The sequence below is a fragment of the Borostomias antarcticus genome (genome assembly GCF_949987555.1).
Source record: "Borostomias antarcticus genome assembly, chromosome: 14".
NCBI classification, from domain to species: domain Eukaryota; kingdom Metazoa; phylum Chordata; class Actinopteri; order Stomiiformes; family Stomiidae; genus Borostomias; species Borostomias antarcticus.
Window position 1 is genome coordinate 19,483,910 of NC_140247.1, and position 16,910 is coordinate 19,500,819.

The 16,910-nt window shown below is 49.8% G+C and overlaps 1 protein-coding gene across 1 annotated transcript in view; it reads right to left on the reverse strand.

The window, feature by feature from the left end:
- Positions 1-10,962, reverse strand: part of LOC311317509 (protocadherin alpha-C2-like) — a gene marked incomplete at both ends in the record, with an annotated part of 16,247 nt that extends 5,285 nt beyond the window's left edge. Inside the window, 2 exons of the mRNA XM_084448583.1 lie at positions 3,765-3,823; positions 8,380-10,962. Coding sequence (XP_084304709.1) covers positions 3,765-3,823; positions 8,380-10,962 — 2,642 coding nt within the window. The remainder of the gene's footprint in view (positions 1-3,764; positions 3,824-8,379) is intronic.
- Positions 10,963-16,910: the final 5,948 nt, after the last annotated feature.

A 16,910-nucleotide genomic window follows, 5' to 3' on the forward strand; every position in this document is an offset into this window, starting at 1 on the left:
ATTTAGGGTGTATAAAATAGCCATGTTATTTGGGGTGTATAAAACAGCCATGTTGTTTAGGGTGTAGAAACCAGCCATGTTGTTTAGGGTGTATAAAACAGCCATGTTGTTTAGGGTGTAGAAACCAGCCATGTTGTTTAGGGTGTATAAACCAGTGGTGTTGTTTAGGGTGTAGAAACCAGCCGTGTTGTTTAGGGTGTAGAAACCAGCCGTGTTGTTTAGGGTGTAGATACTAAAATCTCCTGAAAATGTGTGGGGGACTGTGATCACTGTTTGAGTGTAAATAGAATGTTTGGAGGAGAGGAGAGGAGAAGAGAAGAGAAGAGGAGAGGAGAGGAGAGGAGAGGAGAGGAGAGGAGAGGAGAGGAGAGGAGAGGAGAGGAGAGGAGAGGAGAGGAGAGGAGAGGAGAGGAGAGGAGAGGAGAGGAGAGGAGAGGAGAGGAGAGGAGAGGAGAGGGGGGAGGGGGGAGGGGAGAGGAGAGGAATGGAGAGGAATGGAGAGGAGAGGAGAGGAGAGGAGAGGAATGGAGAGGAGAGGAGAATAAAGGGCAGGAGTGGACGGTGTATCTGTGTTCAAAAGGCTCAGTGCTGCAGTGACCAGAGTGATTTAATACATTAGAATGATTTGCTCAAGCATTAACTCTCATTAAGGCCTGCTTATAATTATGGGAGGATCTCACACATACTAATCTGACACACACACACACACACACACAGATATTACACACACCGCACAGTACAAGCACTCCTAAATGGACAAGGTCACAGACATTCACATAATGTACTGTTGTAGTCTTTTGCTGAATCGGCATAGTAAAGATGTACAGCTAGATGAGATATATTCAGGTGCTTTCTTTAGGCCGGAATAATGTCCTTGGATGGAGTTCAACCAGTCTCATGTTTCTGGGAAAACCTCTGGTGTTTGTGTGAACCTTGAGCTGTCTAACTGAATCATCAGCAGTTCCTGTGTGGACTTGGGCCGGTACCGTCGACCTGGACGCTGATTCTAGAACCGTATGATCTGTCTGTCTGGCCCCTGCGTGATACTGGTTTTTTGCTTCCCTCTGGAATGTGTAGGGGTGGGTCGTATGTCCACCTCCCTTGTTCTCTATAAAGCACATTGTGTTGCCTCTGTGTATGAAATGCACTATACAAATAAAGCTTTGATTAATTGATTGATCTATCATACCACCCTCTTGCTGTCCAATCATCTTGTGTCATTACATCATCATTACAATGGTTTATAATACGGGTAGATTAAATCAAGCATTCTGATTGGTTGAGAGCGAGTCACGGGGTGTACTGTATATAGCATAAAGTCCTGTAGAATCTCGCTAGAGCCTCATCTCAGTTAGAAATGAATGCGCCTGTTACTGTCAGCATTCCAAATATAACAGACTTTTAATTCAATCTCTCGGACTGTGTGTTAGTTTATCAACTTTGTAATAATTTCCTTCCTACACAAAGTTACCATGTAGATTCTGAATATGTGATCTGTTTATCAAAATAAAGCCTGTTTGAAAATGTGTCAAGATGTTTCCGGACTGCCCCGGCAGGTTCTGTAGCTAAAATCACTTAGACAAGAGACACGCCCTTTGTTTATGTCTGTTGCATAGCAACAGCCACACCAGGGACTATTTTCTCTAACGTTACTGAAATGTGATACAAAACGTTGTTAAAACGATTTTGTGCTGAAAGGCAGTCATTGTCTTTGTTTACTATTCATACTTTCGCTGGAAACCCGTATTATAAAAGTAAGGTAAGTAAGGTACTCGAGGCACTACTTTGTTGTGAATAATGTACAGTTCAAGGGTTTGCCAGTCCTCCGCTGCGTGTCGGGCCTAACAACACCCTTGAACTGTACATTATTCACAACAAAGTACTGCCTCGCGTACCTTATTGCTTAAATATGTGCTTGTGATTGTCCTCTCATCAACTCAGTTGATCGTCACCAATCCGGGATGAAATGTCTTTTGATGATTTGTCAATAAACACGTCTCGTTATCTCGTAAACTCTCTCGTCTGCCCGGCTTCTTATTAAAGTATGAAATCTAGACAGGAACCAAGACAGTGATCTCTCGGTCAGAGAACCATGAGAAGATAGAATACACAGACACAAAACAATCTGACACACACACACACACGCGCACACACATACACACGCACGCACACACACTCCCCTGACGAGCCATGTCTCTGAGCGCTCAGACAGACGATGTTTACTGGGGGCTGTGAAACTTCAGCCGTTCTGTCATCTCTCATGTCTCTCATCACTCCCACCTAAGCCAGAGGGACTTCTGTCTGTGTGCGTGTGTGTGTGTGTGTGTGTGTGTGTGTGTGTGTGTGTGTGTATGTGTGTGTGTGTTTGCGTGCGTGCGTCCGATGGGCCGCAGTAGATGACCTACTTCGGTTTTTCCCCGACGCAAGGACCGGTCGTCCTCTGTTCATGAGACTGCTGTGCCACAGTGTGTGTGTGTGTGTGTGTGTGTGCGCTCGCATACAGTTTTGAGAGGGCACTAGCTCACTGTCAGATGGCCTAACAGCAGTGGGTGGGTGCTCTGGTTCGCTCTGCCGGTCCGGGCTCGTTAGGTCCGAGCTCGTTAGGGCCGGGCTCGTTACTCGTTAGCCGGGCATCCACCTCTTTCATTGGCTTGGCCTGGTCTGGGTCAAGCCCCGGACATCCCGTTACACCGCTAGTTACCCAGTGGCTCGGGGGTAATGTGATCGCCGCATTTTATTTTACGCCACTTCCACCTGACCGGCTAGTTCCCCTGCGTCCACGACTGACGTTTACCAACCCCCCCCCCCCCCCCGTCGGACCGCATGATTGGCTGCCTGATAGGGTCACATGACGTGCTTCTGTTTTCAAAGCTAACGGTGATATGAGATCTAAGGATACTCATTATCTGCGACAGCACTAAGTTTAAACATCATATACATCATGCATGCATGTTTGCTTGCTTACTGTAAAATGTTAAAATGGCGTGAGGGTCTGGCAGATTAGGGGGTTTGAAGATGAGAGGACGGTATCTCACAAGGACTTTTGGGCATCATGCTGGCAGTACAACGACATACTGTACTACATCTAGTGTACATAGTGTCAGAATATCTAGTGTATATAACATTACCATATATGTATAATGACAGTGTCACCCCTTGGATTATGTATAGCTATAGCATGTACCTAATACACCCATGCCAGCCCCTCAATCTCTGGTTTATTTATACAGTATCTATATATAGCATGTACATAATCCATCCATATCGGTTTCTTTATATTATATACTGTATATTTGCATTTTTTCTGTCATTTGTAATAATCTGTAATATTTAGAGCACACAACGGAGCTGATAACTCACTGTATGTTGTGTTCACTGTACTTTAAAAAGTGACAAATGAACCTCAATCTGAATCAGTACTAGTGAATATTATGCGTTTTGATATGTGGACTTGTTGAAGGATGAGGAGATGGGATGAGGAGATGGATGAGGAGATGGGATGAGGATAAGGATGAGGAGATGGATGAGGAGATGGATGAGGAGAAGGATGAGGAGATGGGATGAGGAGATGGATGAGGAGAAGGATGAGGAGAAGGATGAGGAGATGTGATGAGGAGATGGATGAGATGGATGAGAAGAAGGATGAGGAGATGGATGAGGATATGGGATGAGGATAAGGGATGAGGATAAGGGATGAGGAGATGGGATTAGGAGAAGGATGAGTAGATGGATGAGGAGAAGGGAGAAGTGTGTTTGCTCCTTACCTCTGCATTCCAGCTCTCAGGGACGCCGAGTAGCGCCAGTCTGCATTAGGAGGCTTGGGCTGTGTGAGAGAGAGACATAGAGAGAGAGAGAGAGAGAGAGAGAGAGAGGAGAGAGAGAGACATAGAGAGAGATAGAGAGAGAGAGAGAGAGAGAGAGAGAGGAGAAGAGAGATTGAGTCTTAAGCACTGCAAGAGATCACACAGGCAGAACCCAATACCCTCTCATTAATAAGTCATGCTGTGAACCGCTAGCGTGCATGACACACACGCACACACACACACACACACACACTCTTCATCACGGTGACAGCTTGCCTCTGCCTGTGGAGAGAAATTAGTGATCAGGTGGAGCCCGCTGCTCAGCTCCTCCTCCTCCTCCTCCTTCTCCTCTTCCCTCCTCCCCCCCCCCTCCCCGACCTCTGTGAGAGAGATGACTTTGAGAGATGCCACCGTTTCTCACAGCAGTGACCGGACCACAGTCCACTGACCTCGTCTCTCCAACACAGGTCCTCAGGCCAAACCCCCGGGCCAGCCCACTCCGGCTAGAGGTACAGTAGTACAGTCCGTTACCATGGTGACCCAGCAGAACTCTCACAACAGTGTGTCGATGGGCTCCCCCAGGGGCTCCATCTCTCCATCTCTCCCTCTCTCCATCTCTCTCTCTCCATCTCTCTCTCTCTCTCCCCATCACTCCATCTCTCCATCTCTCCATCTCTCTCTCTCTCTCTCCCCATCACTCCATCTCTCTCTCTCTCCATCACTCGTCCTTCTCACCCCATAAAAGAATGGCCGCATGAAGACAATGTTTCTCAGGCGTACCCTGGATGACGGTTTTGTCTCTCAAGCACCTCTCTCCCCTCTCTCCTCTTTTCCTCTCCCCTCTCTCCTCCCTTCCTCTCCCCTCTCTCCCCCGCTCCCCCTCCCCCCCTCTCTCTGAATCCTCTCTCTCTCCACCATCTTTTCTCCCTCCCTCTGATCAAAACCAGGAGCATCTCCGTGGTCTGCCTGGGCTGGTCCGACAGACCTCACCATGGCAACCACATGGCACCTCCCCTGACCCTCCCCCACCAGATCAGCCTCCCTGGCGTCGTCAAGGTCACCGGCAGAGGAGGGGGGGGGGGGGACTGTTACCAATTTTAAGCTCAAGTGAAAATGCTGAAAAAAAAGTAATGCAGTTTCGCACGTTGATTCTCATAACCACGTTGTCAAATCAAGAAAGATGTGGATATGAAGGGTGAAACTATGGAGCCGTGTGGATTGTGGTTCGATTGGCCTTCGCACATTCCTCCTTTTCTGGACGGCAGCCTAATTACCCTCCCCTCAAACTTAACTTTAACCATAAGTGGGTTAAAAACCAACTTGACCCTGGACCAGTCATATATATCCACCTCCATCAGCCCCGCACTTCGGCTCAGCGGTGGCCTATTTCCTGTCCTGTCGGCAAGACAAATGTGAACTTCCTGCTCTGCGAGAATCGACCTCTCTCTGTCCACTGAGGACATTCATCATCCCAGAATCCAATCACTGGCTCTAATGAGCGGCCTGGCGTCCCTCGAGGAGTCACATGCAAACATATATCAACATAATAATCCCACCAGTACAGGACGCTACTGATAGAGCATGTGCATGCTAATCTGGTTATAATCTAGATTATTACTGAGCATGGAATGGAACAAAAATAATACCTAATCCTACAATTAGTCACGTAATATAATATAAACCAGTGATAAAACAGTGTTTAATTAAAGACAAAATACACCGATCAAAAATACAAAAACTTCACACCAAATATTTTTGCACTTCAAAACTGCGCTCTGATATTTATAAGCAGAGACAGCAATAGCAGCGCTAGACTCTGTTACGCCTATAATGAGACGGATGCATCTCATTATTAAAGAGGGGCAGATTGTAACGGATGCATCTCATTATTAAAGAGGGGCAGATTGTGTCTAAGCGGCTTCTGCCCAGCTGAGGTACAACACTGGCCTGAGGGCCGGTCTGCCAGGCCGCATGGCGCCAACCGGCTAAATGAGAACACACACTCTCACACGCACACACACACACACACATACGCACACACTCACACATACGCACACACACACACACTGCAGGTTGGAGAACAGCATCTGGACACTGAACATGCCCACGGTCTCACACCGCACACACACACACACACACGCGCGCACACACACACACACACACACACACACACACACACACACACACACTGACGGATACAGTATACAGCTACATACGAGCTAGAGTATGTGGGCTCTGAGGTAATTGGTAGGCATATCTACAGCCCCACCCTGTCATGTAATGCAAATATACAGTGACATGGTGATAATGGAGAAGTGATGAATTCTGTCTCTCAGGGATATGGATAGAAAGAGAGAGAGAGAGAGAGAGAGAGAGAGAGAGAGATATTCATGGATTTCATGTCTTCTTAGTCCCTGCCTGATTGACAGCCTGTGAGGATGTACGTGAGGGGCTACAAGGCCATGGGTTGCATTCGGCACTCCCTCTCTCTTCTCTCTCTCTCTCTCTCTCTCTGCCTCTGAGTGGACGCCTCTCGCATGGATACAGCGCTCTCACCGCCGCCATCGACGCGTCGGCCAATCGCTTTCCTTCCCCCCGCCCCGTCCGCGCCCAGGCGGCCAATCCGGAGGCAGAGAAGATGAAATGCGTCGCTGCCACTTAATTACACAGCAAGAAGAAACATGACTGGCATTTAATGAGGAAAGGCCGGGGGGGGGGGGGGAGCGTTTGCCTAAACATTTGCTTTATTTATCCGTTTTCACCGCCCTCTCCTGCTCAGCCCTTTCATGTCTCTTCCCAGTCCTGTTCCCTGTGTTGTACAGCCCATCTGACACCCTGGGGTGAGATAAATAATGGGCTCTATTGGGTGAAAAAAGCTGTTTTCTAGGACCCTGGTTCCACAACCTAATGAAAATATATAATACGTCGTTTGGACTTATCAACTGTGTTAGTGTTCAAATACAAGCTTGCTTTCTATGTACTATCCGCCCCCATTGTGAGATTAAGGGATGGGAACTCGACTGACTGATTTGTAATGTGGCGATGTGAGTCCAGCCATGCGATGGGACCCAGGGCTCTCTTAAGACCAGAGAGAGAGGAAGTTCGGAGCTGACCCGAGCTGACCGCTCACTAGCACAATGGTCTGTGCTCATTGGACCATAACTATGTGGAATTCAAAACTGCTCCAATCAAGACTAGCCGCATGAGGTCCCAGTAGGCTAATTGTTCAAGCCCTCAAGACTCACATTCCATTTTGCTTTCACACACAGCATATGGCCGTGTTCTAGAATCCACACACTACGGCCGCGTTCTAGAATCCACACACTACGGCCGCGCTCTAGAATCCACACACTACGGCCGCGTTCTAGAATCCACACACTACGGCCGCGTTCTAGAATTCACACACTACGGCCGTGTTCTAGAATCCACACACTACGGCCGTGTTCTAGAATCCACACACTACGGCCGTGTTCTAGAATCCACACACTACGGCCGTGTTCTAGAATCCACACACTACGGCCGTGTTCTAGAATCCACACACTACGGCCGCGTTCTAGAATCCACACACTACGGCCGTGTTCTAGAATCCACACACTACGTGTTTTAGATTCACAGTCCTGAAAGGAAGCAAGAGATGATGGATGATGTCTGTTGAATCAGGCACTACGGATGATGGATGCTGCAGTAGTTTAATGGGGAAGCTTTGAGTGTGTGTGTGTGTTTGTGTGTGTGTGTGTGTGTGTGAGAGAGAGAGAGAGAGAGAGAGAGAGAGAGAGTGTGTGTGTTAGAGAAGAGTGAGATGCTGTCCCTGAATACAAATAATGAGAAGAATATTGATGACAGCTCGCTAAAACGACCGTGGAGCAGAGAAGCGTAGAGTATAAACCTCTGATGCCCTGAATCATCAGAAACACACATAACAGCTCTCTGGATCATCAGAAACAAACAGCAGCTCTCCAGGGAGAGCCAGGCACGCACACACACACACACACACACACACACACACAAACCAGGCTGAGAACGGTGCACCTATCCACCCACTCAAACCAACCCAGATCCAGACAAAGAAGCTCTGCTATGCCTGCACACACAGAAAAATGCCACATTAGAATCCATTTTGTACCCGCATGTTTGAATGTAGGCGCACACTAACAGAGTTCACGGCACAGAAAGATCTATTGGAGGTAATATCATGTACCAGTATAACCTCCAGGCAGTCTGCTGTAGACTGGCAAAGGTTGAAAATGATGGAATTGGGAGTGGCACTGCGATTTTCATTCATCAAACCCAGCTGTAATAGGAGAATACTGCCAATTGTTTACGAAATGTCAAATGTTACCTATTTCTATAAAGATAATGGATCGGAAGTGGATAAGAAATGGCTTTGTTTAAAATGGCATGAACCCGAAGGATACAGATGAAAGCCCTCACACTCCTCTGCTGCGTGCAAATCCGAAATGTCAAAAACCGCCCGTCAACAATAAACCCTGTCTGGGGGGGTCCGACGGAACCCTGACTGCACGGTTCAGCATCTCACACACACACACACACGCCAACCCCACGCACGCACACACACCTGGATGGCGGTGGTGGCGTCCGGCATACTGAGCCTCCGCATAAACATCTGGCTCTGACCGCTCTGGCTGGTGACGTAGCCCGAGCCCCAGGTCCCGCTGTGCGGCCGCCCGGTGTTGTAGAACATGAAGGTGTCGCTGCCCGAGGTGGCGGTCAGGCAGGTCTTGTAGCAGTACGTCTTGGTCAGCGAGCCGTTCCCCCGCACCTCAATGTAGTGGGGCTCCACTTTGAGGTCGCGGCGCAACGCCACGTTGTTGTTGGGCACCCCGCCTCCGCCGCCGCCGCCACCTCCTCCACCACCTCCGCCTCCTCCGCCTCCTCCTCCCCCGCCGACGCCAGCGCCCCCCTCGGGGATGCTCTTCTGGGAGACGCAGCAGGGGGAGCAGGAGCCGGGCTGGGTGCAGTAGGTGTGGCATCGCACGATGGCGAGCACGACCACGGTGACCAGGAACACGAAGGTGGTGGCGCTGAGCGCGATGATGAGGTAGAGGGTGACGTTGGAGAACATGAGCGGGCTGTGCGGCCGGATGATGCGCTTGGGGTCGGGCGCCAGCTTGGGCGGCAGCTCCATGACGGCCACGTTGACGGTGGCGGTGGCGGAGAGCGGCGGCAGGCCGTGGTCGCGCACCAGCACCGTCAGCAGGAAGGAGGTGGAGTTGTCCTCGATCACGCGCCGCGTGGTGCGGATCTCGCCCGTGTGCTCGTGCACCTTGAACAGGTCCAGGTCGGCGCCGGCGCCGGCGGCCTGCTCCAGGGAGTAAACCAGCCAGGCGTTCTGACCGGCATCGCCGTCCCACGCCACCACCTTGGTCACCAGCGCCCCGGCCTCCGCGTTCTTCATCAGCGTCTCGGTGGTGCGCGTGCCGTTGGCGGGCGGGTGAACGACCCTGGGCTGGTGGTCGTTCTGGTCCATGACGTACACGTAGACGGTGGCCACGCGGCTCCATGGCGGCACGCCGTTGTCCTGGGCCTTCACCTGGAAGTGGAACTCCTGGAGCTTCTCGAAGTCGAAGGCCCTCAGCGCGAAGGCCTCGCCCGTGTCGGGCTTGATGCTGACGTAGCTGGCCACGGGGATGCCGTGGTTGTTGTCGTTGAGGACGGTGTAGGTGATGCGGGCGTTCTCGCCGGTGTCGGCGTCCAGGGCCCTAACCGCGCACAGCGCGGCGCCCGGCGCGTTGTTCTCCGCCACGTACACCGTGTAGGACGTCTGCTCGAAGCGCGGCGGGTTGTCGTTCACGTCCGCCACATCCACTCGGAACGTCATGTGGGAGGAGAGCGCCGGCGTGCCCCCATCCACGGCCCCGACTGTCACGTTGTACGAGGACACGGTCTCCCGGTCCAGGAAGGCGGAGGTGACGATGGTGTAGTGGTTGCGGAAGGACTTGATCTTGAAAGGAAGCTGGGGCGGGATCTCCAGGGTCACCTGCTTGTTCTGGCCCGAGTCGCGGTCGTTGACGCTGATCAGCGCCACCACGGTGTCGGCCCGCGCGTCCTCGCGGACCGGGCTTGAGAGGGACGACAGCACGATGTCGGGGACGTTGTCGTTAACATCCAACACCTCCACCACCACTTTACAGTGAACCGCCACGGGAGATGGACCTCGGTCCATAGCCTGTATGTACATCTCATAGGAGGTGGTCTCTTCATAGTCAATATTATTCTTCACGCGGATTTCTCCCGTGTCTGTATCCATGGAGAACATCTGCCTGACCCTCTCGGGGGTGTAGCTGCTAAAAGAATAAAACACCTCCCCATTTGAGCCTTCGTCTGGATCTGTTGCGTTCAATCTAATCACCAACGCTCCCTTAGGCGAGTTCTCCGACAGTTTCACTTTGTATATAGAGTTGTCGAACTTGGGGACGTTGTCGTTGGAGTCCTGGACGTGCACATTGATTTTGGCAGTGCCCGTGCGCGCCGGGGTGCCTCCGTCCACAGCTGTCAGGATGAACTGATGAGACGGCGTCTGCTCGCGGTCGAAGGGCTTCTTGAGAACGAGCTCAATGTGCTTGTTGTTGGCCGCGGGCTTATTGGAATCAAGCGCGAGGTGTTCGTTTGGGCTGAGACGGTAGAGTCGCACCGAGTTGGATCCGTCGTCCGCATCCTGTGCGCCCTCGATAGGGAACCGGGACCCAGTAAGAGAGGACTCTGATATCTCTAGCTGGTATTCGTCTCGGGGGAACTGTGGTACGTTGTCATTGGCATCCAGAATCTCCACCTCCACGTTGTGCACCTCGAGCGGGTTCTCAACGACCACCTCGAGGTTGAGGAAACAGGTGCCACTGAATTCACAGAGCGTCTCGCGGTCGATGCGATCACTCACCGAGAGCTTTCCGGTTTTGTGATTAATGTTGAAATATCTCCGCGCGCTGTCCGTGGTGATTCTGATGCGTCGGGCTGAAAGCTTTCGCAGGTCCAATCCCAAATCCCGAACAATGTCGCCGACCACAGCCCCGTTCTCCAGTTCTTCGGGAATGGTGTAGCGTATTTGTGCATTTGTAAGGCCACTGAGTATAAAAATCACCAAATAAAAAGAAAAAGGCACGTATTCCTTTATGCTGTAACAGCATTGCGCCGCCTCAGCCATCGCAAGCAGGCAGGATCCGCAGACGGGTTAGAGAAAGCTTTCCGCCTTTTTAGCTTGTGCGTCCCCACCCGCCACATTAAAAACAGGGGGGTGAAGAGTCCGCGCGTAACCCCCGACTATGTGCAGGACGACCACCGCGTTCTCTCCGGCACAGGTGCCTGTTTTAACACACCGTTTTCCGTTACACCCATGTTTTTCTTTGTTCGTTTGGCTGATGCTTTTTGTTCTCTCCTCCCCGTCCTCCACACGCTGCTGACTCTTGTTTCCCTCTCAAGGGTGCTGCCTGCCTCTCTCTCTCTCTCTCTCTCTCTCTCTCTCTGTCTCTCTCTCTCCTATTCCTTCCTTCACCCTCCCTCCCTCTCCCTCTCTCTCTCTGCGATGGTGTCTGTGGGCAGCGGGGGAGGGGGAGCCGCTCGCTCGAGCGATGCTGGCTGGATTTCACAATCTCCATTTAAAACAGTATCAAATAAAATAAAAAAAAGATACTTGCATTCATATATCGGAAATAATAATATTAATTTAATCGTAATCGATACATCTTTTTTTCATCCGTCGATCGCATATTTCCAAAGTGTAGCCTACAAAAATGCATTCGAGTACAGAGGGGCTTTTTTTTCTTCCAGAGAGAGCCGAGCGCCACCGCCCTTTTCATTGTGTGCTGGGATACACAGCCTAACTGATTTATCGGTATGCCCTGCCGATCTCTTCGCTCGCTCGTATTGATTTCTCCCTGCAATTACGCCAAAGCTCTGGACCAAAACGAAGCTGAGACAAAACACAGCGAACGAATAAACGATTTTAAAACAAAAGAAAATAGACTCATGAATACACACATGGAGATGAAACAGGCGCTTAAGACGCATTATTAGAGACGTTGCAAATGTAATATATATGAATTTGTAAACGTTTGCGTTTGCATTTTGTGCAAATCTTATCAATAGCAGCCTACAATTATGCATCAATAACTCTAATCAATCTGGAGTCAGGAATGCAAGCCACACAATGAAACTGGAAAAACCAAAGCGAGAAAAGAGGTAGACTATGTGGGAACGATGAAAATCATATTAAACAGTGTGAGAATGTGATTGATATTCAGAGAACGTGTATAGGTTTTGATTTTGAGTCGTGTCTAAAAAAAACGCTATGGCGCTGCCGCCGCCCTCTCATTTGCCCCGAGACTGACAGCTGGGCTGCTGATATTCATAGACTACGAGTGGACTTAGCTGCTGCTCTCATTGCATTTCATCTCCGTCCATTCGTCGTCATTCTATGCTACGTTTTCATATGGACCACGTTCATCCTAACCAGGTCACCTTCAAGATGCTTGGGGACCCGGACCCACCACCCCCGCGTCACATCTGTCAAAACAAACTAGCCCGGTCCTTGGTGTCAGACACAAATTGCTCAGATAGTTGGGGCGTGGGCCTGTGTTGCAGATGTGGGATGCTCGGGCACTGGGAATTAAAACAAATTCCAGTCTCTCTACAACACCCCAGTGTGTACCGTTGCCGTAAAAGGCCTACTGTTTTGCTGGCTTCGTTTTGGAAGTGTGACTATTGCAATGCAACTCTAGAACCCAGCTGGGATCTCAGGGAGGATTTCTCCCTTCCCCTCTCCCATCTCCCATCTCTCTCTCTCTCTCTCTCTCTCTCTCTCTGAAGAGGAAATGTCACAGTAACCGATGGTAATTTAATAGCTAATATGACATTAATAGGAAAGCAGTCATGGCTCCTGTCGGTTTGATATACTTGCATTGCTCCATTAAAAGTGGGCCTCTTTTATGGGTGAGACCTGTGTCCATTTATTAAAAGCCAGTGCCACCAGCTGTCTTCTTCAGTGGACAGAACTCCATATACATATTATCTGGTTCGCTTTGAACTGAACTGCATTTTGATTTTAATTTAATTACACTATAGAACACCTGCCCCTGCACATGCACATGGAAGGAGGGTGCACTGCGCATGTCTAGTCGCAGGTGCTCAGCCTGTAGCGCTAAATTGCCAAATATTGCTGAAGCTCTCTTCTTAATTAGTACATTCTGAACCCATGTACTCCAATTAGATTCCAATTTCAATCTGATTCAATTTAATTAGTGAGGCTCCTACCCCTATAACGCGATCAGCTCGACAAAGTGAAGGGGAGGATTTTGTCGACAGTCTTGTGTTTTCTGGCAAACACCAGTGGCGTATAAGCCTATTGAAATAAATCGAAGCCCCAGTTTTATATCAAACTCGTACTGTAGCGCTGGAAAGGCTCTCAACATGAAACAGGCAGCAATCAGAGTGACAATCGGCTTTCAAACTGTTGAATTGATTTGATGGTTTAAAACAATTGCCTGGCCGGCCAGGGTGACCTAACCGCTGATGTCATAAAACGCTGAGGTCACAATGTTGGGCACATTTTATAGACCTTTTTCCCAGCAGCCATTTTGACATGTCATTGCAGGCACACGTGTAATTAATAACAGTTATTATGGCCCTTTTCCTTTGAGGATTTAGGTGGGACAGCCAGGGCCCTGATATTGTGCATGTTGGCTCACTGGCTCATGGCGGTGACACACAAAATAGAACCGGACCTTTATTAATTTGATCAATTACTTGCTATGACATGTCAACTTTGCTGCTTGGGAAAGGGTCTATGTTGTTTTGGGTGTTGCTGAAAAACAACCAAATATATGCTTTAGGCATTTGAGCTGCGCATTTTGTTTGTCTGTGTGTATTTGAGACCATGCGGCCTAATAGAGCCCCTATTCACCCGTCCACCGGGCCCACCCCCCGCCGCCCCCACAACCCCTCTCCGGGTGCGGCTCCAACTCTCCCCACCGACCAGTAGGCCACCGCGCGCGGCGGTGACAGACGTTGGCAGACCGCGAGACGGGAGAACGCCGGTGAGTCACTCAGACAGAGACTTATCTATGCGGCTCCTCACACAAGTAGAGCGGGTTGCAAGCTGGAGCTGCAATGGAGCTGTATTTATTTATTTAGTTTCCTGTTTTTTTAACGGATGAAATGTATACGTTTTTCCTTTTTCCCTTTTTTAGACATCCGTTCCCCATCACGTGCTATGTCCTCCTCTTCAATATAACTGAATATGAAACAGCAGGGCTTCTTCCCACCCAGGCCTGTCTCTCACTAGGCACACGAGCCACGGACCTACCCCTGACATTTACCGGATTCCCCCGGTGGGGTGCGTGCGCCGCGTGTTTACGGCAATTTGCGAAAGCTGAAAAGAGGCGAATGTTATTCCCGTCAATTACACACGCCGTCGGATTTACATCTGGCCTTTCCACCTCACTCCGTCGTCTGCCTATCCCCCTTTCACTCGCTCCCTCTCTCCCTGGTGCGCTGAGGGGCAGGTGACTGACAGCTCTCTCTCAATACCGCCCATCTGGTGCGCCGTTAATTGCTCGTCGCAGACGCAGAGCTGCGAGTTTATTTTAATTTTATTTTTTTCTTCATTTTTTCACTCAAGGGGCTCGATGATTAAGTTATTTTCATTATCCACCGGAAGACACGAAAAACAACCAGGCTGCTGCGTCCTAACAACCTCAAATGGCATCTAGGTCTTCCTTCCGTCCCTTCCTTCAACGCCAATGATCTGCAACGGCCTTGAGGGAGAGCGCATCTCTGCCATTAGCTTTCATCACCCTTTCCATCTATCTCTCCTCCTTGCCTCTCTCTCCCACGAGCCCTCTCTCTCTCGCTCTCTCTCTCTCCCCGAGCCCTCTCTCTCTCTCTCGCTCTCTCTCCCCACCCCCTCTCTCTCTCCCTCTCCCCCCCCCTCTCTCTCTCTCCCCCCTCTCTCTCTCCCTCTCTCCCCCCCCCCTCTCTCTCTCCCTCTCTCTCTCCCTCTCTCTCCCCCTATCCCTCTCTCTCCCTCTCCCCTCCTCTCTCTCTATCTCTCCCCCCCCTCTCTCTCTCTCCCTCTCTCTCTCCCTCTTCCCTCTCTCTCTCCCCAGCTGCGCTGTGACATCCGTTGCTCCAGCTGGGAGAGATGTATCCCAGGGGCATACAGGAGAGGGGGGGGTGGGGGGTGGAGAGGGACAGAGAGATGAAAGGTGGAGGAGAAAGAGGAGAGATAGGTAGCCCGGAGGGAAGCGAGGTGATGAGACGCAGAGGGTCATAAAGATGGAGACGAAGCTAAGAGAGAGAGAGAGAGCTAGCTCGGGCTCCAGCACCCCCTCTCCTCCCAGTGCCAGAGGGTGCCGTCGCCGCCCGAATATTAACCACCCCTCCCACCATCCATCACGCAAGATGGCGACGGTGTTAACGAGAGGCTCCCCCGCTAAAAACCCTTCCGTTAAATACGCCGTAATCGGCCAGCTTCTAAAACACATCCGTCTTCTCCCCTAAGGGTCTGCTATGTCGAGGGGAGTCTCCCCGTCAGGGAGTCACATGTCTCCGCCCACTAGATCCATGGAGCGATGCCTCTGGGGGCACACACACACACAGACACACACACACACACACACACACACACACACAATCTCAGTCGCTAAGTGGCTCTTGTGTCAGGGGTTGTGTGTGTGAGTGTCTGGCCAGAGCATTGTCAGCTGCTGTCTCATCTGGTGTGCTCAAGTCCAGGAAAGATGACATCATCAGTGCTCTCTGAGACGTCCACAATCTAAGGTTCTTATGGTGTATTAACTACGTCCATTATTATAGTGATACGGGCTTCATGTCTTGCAGCTCAATCTGTAATTGGTCATATAGTGTAGATAGAAGCTTGTCAGTAGATCACTTATATTTGTACTTTCCCTTTTTTAGTTCGATATGACGCGCGCACACACACACACACACAAACACACACAGTCACACACACACACACACACACAAACACACAGTCACAAACACAGAGGAAATGTCTGGAGGCTGTGGCGTAGGCGGCCAATCATTTCAGCCTCGATTTGCTGCCAGGAATAAAGAGCACAACAATGAAGACTGTGGGAAAATGACCAAACATTCTCTCACACAGACACTGAATGATACACGGAAAAATAATCATAATCTAAACACTGTGAAAAAAAAGGTATTCATACATCAGTGCAATGAAGTATTTCAGCATTTCGGTATTATACTACAACACTGAATAATCTGGATTTGTTCTGCCTACAACAATACACTGGGAAACTCCAGAGATATTCAGAGGGGTTCATTTAGAGTGTATTGGGGAACAAACCGGGAACATTCTCTGTCAAACAAAGGAATCGTTGTTTCTTTGAGATAGAGATGTGCTCAGGACACGGGTTCATGGGTGTCACAAGCCCACTGGTGTGAAGGGGAGGAGTTCAGTTTACTGCCATGGCAGTTTAGACATACTAGGAGTTTGTTTAGGTCAAGACAACGTTAGACAGGGTGCAGGACAGGACAGTGCGAAGACAGAAGAGTGCAAATATCGGTCAGTATCCAGGATACCCCCTTGAACTCCTCCCCCTCCCCCCGCCCCCCTCCCCACATTTCCTGGAAATTGAACAATACCGCATACATTCTTCGAATCTCAAGCATCTTCGACTTTGGACATTAATGTCCAAACATTGCAATACTGAATAAACATTGATTATTAACTATACCGCTGAAATAGAATCCAATAGAATTCAGTAGAATAAGATTCAATAGAATGGTTCGTTAAAATAGATAAGCAAAGTGCATATGCATGAGTGTGAATAGATATTGATGAACATGATTAATTACATGTGGGTATGATTAATCCAGAGCTATCAAGACCACAACAATATTATGGTAATGAAAGACATCTATTTTCAATTTCTGAGATGCAATCCCTATAATGAAACATGGCAAATATGGTCAGTTTTTTTTCTGGTTTGTTGTTTTTTTCTCCAGAAAAATAAGTCTAAGCATGTTAGGAAGTGTGAGAGAGAGAGAGAGAGAGAGAGAGAGAGAGGGTGTTCTGGCTCACTGCCAGCAGCAGTGCAGATGATATCCATCCCA